The 4,696-nt window shown below is 58.3% G+C and overlaps 2 protein-coding genes across 2 annotated transcripts in view; both read right to left on the reverse strand.

The window, feature by feature from the left end:
• The window catches only part of LOC104508970 (granzyme E-like), a 2,725-nt gene extending 1,363 nt beyond the window's left edge, over positions 1-1,362 (reverse strand). The window contains exons 1-2 of the mRNA XM_010150746.1: positions 1,299-1,362; positions 1,046-1,193 (exon numbers count right to left, since the gene is read on the reverse strand). Of these exons, the coding sequence (XP_010149048.1) occupies positions 1,046-1,193; positions 1,299-1,362 (212 nt within the window). The remainder of the gene's footprint in view (positions 1-1,045; positions 1,194-1,298) is intronic.
• A 2,765-nt stretch (positions 1,363-4,127) lies between these two features.
• The window catches only part of LOC104508972 (cathepsin G-like), a 1,384-nt gene continuing 815 nt past the window's right edge, over positions 4,128-4,696 (reverse strand). The window contains 2 exon segments of the mRNA XM_010150748.1: positions 4,128-4,262; positions 4,550-4,696. The exon segment at positions 4,550-4,696 is cut by the window's right edge and continues 17 nt beyond it. Coding sequence (XP_010149050.1) covers positions 4,128-4,262; positions 4,550-4,696 — 282 coding nt within the window.

Here is a 4,696-nt window from a genome sequence, read left to right on the forward strand (position 1 = left end):
TAACGTTGAGTCTCCTGGGGCACGGCTGAAGAGACCACCTGGGCTTCAAGGGATGCTGGGAGCAGGGAGCTCTGCTGGTGTCTCACCCAGCCGGGAGGCAGAGCACATTCCCGTCTGACAGACCGGAGCTCTGTGAGGGTGACTTCCCTTGGGATCTCGAGCCGGCCACATTTGGTGCAATGCTGCTGCTGTGTGCCAAGATATAGGGACTGTTGGTCCAGGCTTCACCGGCCCGTGGGAGTCCGTGGCACCAAGGGGGGATTTCTGAAGTGGGACCCTACGCTGGGCCAATGTGCCTTTGCTGGCTTCTACACCATAAGCAGAGGGGGCTGCGTAGGAGAATGGGGAGGGAGCTGCCTTAGGAGAATGGGAAGGGACCCTGCATACGGCCGAGGGGCCCTCTCAGTCCAGCAGGTGGGACATGGGCATCCAGGCTCCCGGCATCTGCCGATCCTCCTCCTTCTGTCCAGAGGAAGGGACAGGCCCTGAGCCGGGTTACCGGCACCGGGGCAGAGCGCTCAGCCCCGAGGAGCAGAGTGGCTATACCTAGAAAAGCCCTCGTGCCTCTCCCTGCCTGGATTTCTCCAGCTGGAGGGATGGAAGAACTGCACAAGCACCTTGAGATAAGAGATTACTAATTCTGGTAGCAGTCTCCGAGGTCTTTGGGGGCAGGAAGGGCAAAGCCTGGCACCAGCAATCCCTGCTCTGCCGGCAGGTCAGCAGCATCCAGGGCAGAGCTGGTCTGACCCCTCTTTGTCCATGGTTGGCGGGAATAACAGGAGTCAGGGAGTGGGAATAAAAAATAAAGGGTATCTGCATGGGGACTAGCACATGGATACGATTCTGTGGGGTGGTGAGGGGTGTGGGGAAGGCTGGCAGACCCTGCTCTCCCCCAGGGCCTTGCCCTGTCCCAGGGGCGCAGCCGGCGCTCCCGGCCAGGGAAGAGTTTGGCTGCAGCCGTGGAAGTGGTTGACGCTGCTGGAGCCCAGCTGGGAGATGGTACCCGGATCCTGGCAGGTACCACAGGGCTGTAGCAAAAACTTACACGAAGCACTGAGCCGCTGTCATCACCCAGTTGGGGGCCACCAGGAACCCCCCGCAGAACTGGTTGTTCTTTCCTTGCAGATAGGCCACGTAGGGCGTGGGGTGGGTCCTGGCTTCACCTCCCCTCTCCATCCGATTCCAGGAATAATCTGCAACGAGCGGGACTGCGGATGAGGGGTCGGAGGAGGCACAGGATGTGCTGTCTGGGACTCTTCCTTCCCAGCCCTCTTCCCGCCTCCAGCCGCTCTACTTACTGGCTTCGACCGGGGGGCACGTCACCAGCAGGAGGGGGAGCAGGAGCTTCGGCAGGTGCTTCATCGGCGCTGGGCTCCGGTGGATCCCTCGGGGTGAGGCTGCAGCTGGGGTCTCCTCCTGCTCCCAGCAAGGTTTTATAGCCTCAGACTAGACTCCAGGAAACCACAGAAGTCAGACTCATCTGATTAATCTCTCCGTAAATTGCATGCCTCAGCGATCTGAGCGGGGAATTCAGTCAGCCTTAGCCTTGGGCATCAACCCACCTTCATCTTGGGCCTGATCTCCGGTATCTGACGTACTCCTAAACCCAGAGCCAAGTTTAACCCATTGCCTTTGGGCTGGGAGCGATGGTGTATGGACCCACCTTCATCACTTTGCCTGCCAGTGGGTCGTCCCTTGCAGCTCGTGTTTGTTGTTGTTGCACTTGCAAACTTTCTTGATGTTTATCACGAGCCTTGCAAGAGCAACGTTACGTTTACTCCACGTTCCAGCACCAAGGATCGTGCAGTGAGAGCTGAGGACCCTCCTGCTCTTTCTCAGCAGGTCTGGTCCTGGCTAAGAGAGCAAAACCAGTCCCCTCTAACAACTCCCGGGTCATGGCTACGTGAGGGGAGTTGTAGGGCGCCTGCTGCATGGGGTCTCTGTTCTGCACCAGCTGCTGACGAGGGGCTTTGCTTTGTGCAGCAGAACACGCCATTTGAAGTGTTTCTTTCATCAAACGGGGGAGTTGGCTGTCTCACGGGCACCAGTGCCCTGCTCCAGGGAAACATGGAAGATGGACACATCTACAGGTTCGCCCCAGCAGCGGTTCCTTCCTCGGCTGTGACGAAATGGGGCTGATCCATCCTTGCTGACTGTAATTTACTTTCCTATCTGCCCCCAGTCCCACAGGGCAAACCCCTCGTTTAAGCTAGAAGCTGCCATTCTCGTGCAAAGATGCAACAGGAGCTTCAAGGAAAACCTTGACGTGACAAAGATTTGGACCGCACAGATAAGCAGTCGCAGCCTTTTCAATTGCAGATTTCCTAGCTGATAGGAGCTGTTAGCAGAAGCCCAAACCATGGACCCTTCTCAATCTCCCAGAGCTGCATGGATGCTGAAGGCAAAGGCAGCATCATTTCCCCTGTCCCAGGCAGGAACAGGGAGAACAGACACCCAGAGCCGGACTGCAGGCCACCTCCTCCCTCTGACAGGGGTGGCTACTGGGAGCCCAGGAAAGACTGAGAACAGGGTCAGCATCCCGTTCCTGTGAACTGCACATTTCTGTGTTTAAAATTCCCCTCTGGGTTTCCCCGCAGCAAAGCAGTCTGGGTTCTGAACCCCGTCATCCTGCGGCAAGGAGTTCCGCAGCGCAGTCACCCACTGATGCGCTGTGTCTGCTCTTGTCTCCCCCAGAAAAGTGTCCAGTGCCCTACCTATACCCAGGGACACCGTCAGAAACTACCGGGAGCAAAGGAGACGGGCTTGGCTGGCTGCTTGGCACCCAGGGCAGGCCGTGGAAGGAGGGGGTGGTGCAGGGTATTTGGGCTCTGGTGCAGGGGCTGCCAGAGAGGTGCCAGAGCATCCTTCGTGGGGAGAAGCAGCTCGTCTCAGCATCACCCGGCCAAGGGGGTGGGTTGTGAGCTGTTTTGGTTTAGGACTACTGCTGGTGCTGTGCTGCCAGGGCTGGGCTTCCCCTCCTGAGAGGGACGGGAAGAGGCCAACCAGATCCAAGGTAGACAGCTCCCAGCTAGAACTCTCCCTTGCCTTCTCCAGGGAAGGAGTTGGGCTCTCCCATGACAGTTGGCATAGGGGGAAAGGAGGAATGGGCATGGGGCTTTTGGGAGCCCAGGTCCTTTTTCAACCCTTTCAGCACCATCTTTTCAGAGACACTGTTCATGGGGGCACCTGGGAGGTCGTGTTCCTGTTCAGGAGATGGAGGACTGGGGCTGCTGGAGGCACAGGCTGACAGCACTGTTGTGCCACAGCTGGGACTTCGTGTCTCCTCTCTGGGATCCTAAAGCCTCAGTCCCTCAGGGCTCACCCAGAGGGGAGCAGAAACAGCACAGTCTACGAAAGGTCCAGCTCCCTGCACCTGGTGGAACCTCTTACGGCTCAGAGAGTTGAAAGGATTCACCTGGCATCTAATGTGGTCCAGCCCGCTCTCTTGGCTGCCCGATGTCCTACAGTGCCACATCACCCAGGCACAAGGTCCCTGAGGAAGGCACAGCTATTACTTGGCATCTTTTGCCACCCTTCCCCCACCCAGTACCTGCTGACACAGCACATCCTGGCTGCTCCATGGAGTGTGTGCACATCCTTCTTCCCAGCCAGTTTCTACCTGGGCAGTTTTTCTTCCTGCAACACTCATCACTGTGACCCCAGGAAGGACAACTGTCACTCGTCCTCCAAGTCCGTCAGCAATCCAGTGGATGCAGAGCTCCAGCCGTCTCTGTGCCAACAGGCTGAGCTCCCACTTCGACCGCCTGGACCCCCCCTCCCTTCCCCCTGGGACAAGGTGCGAGAAAGAAGACACGCTGGGAAATGCAGCTCTGAGTTTACTGGAGGTGTTTTAGTGCAGCAAGGCTCAAGCAGGGCCGGGGTTATCTCTGAAAAACGGGGTCTGTTTTAGCACAGCCCCTTTCTGGTGCCAGCTGGGACCCTCTCTCTTCGGCCAGGGTGATTTCACATGGCCCTGAACTGGGATGGGCATGGAGTCTCAGGACAGAGAGGGGACCCTGGTCGCCCGGTTCCAAGGGGAGCGGTGGGAGTCAAGCCTTCGGCAGGGCAGGAGGGAAGCTGGGGCAGGCTTTGGGGCCACACCAGTGCTGGAGCGAGCGCTGCTGCTGCTAGTTCTTCATGGTTTTTTTGATCCAGGGTAGGTAGTTGGCGATGCGGGTGTAGACTCCGGGTGGGTTGTGGTGCCCAAACGAAACGATGCCTTGTGCCACTTTATTGCATACCAGTGGCCCACCAGAATCTCCCTGAGGACAAATGAAGGGCTGGTTTTAGAGGCCTTTTCCCTATGGGAACAGGTTTCACCCCAGTCCCTCCCTGCCCAGGCCAGGACTGGGTCTGCTCAGGGTCTACAGCCCCGCTCCTGCGCCATATGCCCACCGGAGCTGTGCATGGAGCATGGTGTCAGGGCATCAGAGCTTGACAAATCCAATGCTTGTCACCCCTCCTGGGAAGCAGCCACATCTGTGCCAGCAGCCACCACGGAGTCTGCCTGCCCCACAGCCCAGCCCCCCCCCACGCCAGCAGCCCCTACCTGGCTGGAGTCCCTGAGCTCATGGAAGCTGCCGGCACAGACCATGCCGGTGTCCAGGTGCGGGTAGAAGCGGATGCATTTCCTGCGGTTGTAGATGGAGACTTCGGTTTCAAAGAGCTTGTTGGTCACTTGGTCATTGTCAATGAG

The sequence above is a fragment of the Eurypyga helias genome, unplaced genomic scaffold (assembly GCF_000690775.1).
Source record: "Eurypyga helias isolate BGI_N326 unplaced genomic scaffold, ASM69077v1 scaffold34924, whole genome shotgun sequence".
Taxonomy (NCBI): Eukaryota; Metazoa; Chordata; class Aves; order Eurypygiformes; family Eurypygidae; genus Eurypyga; species Eurypyga helias.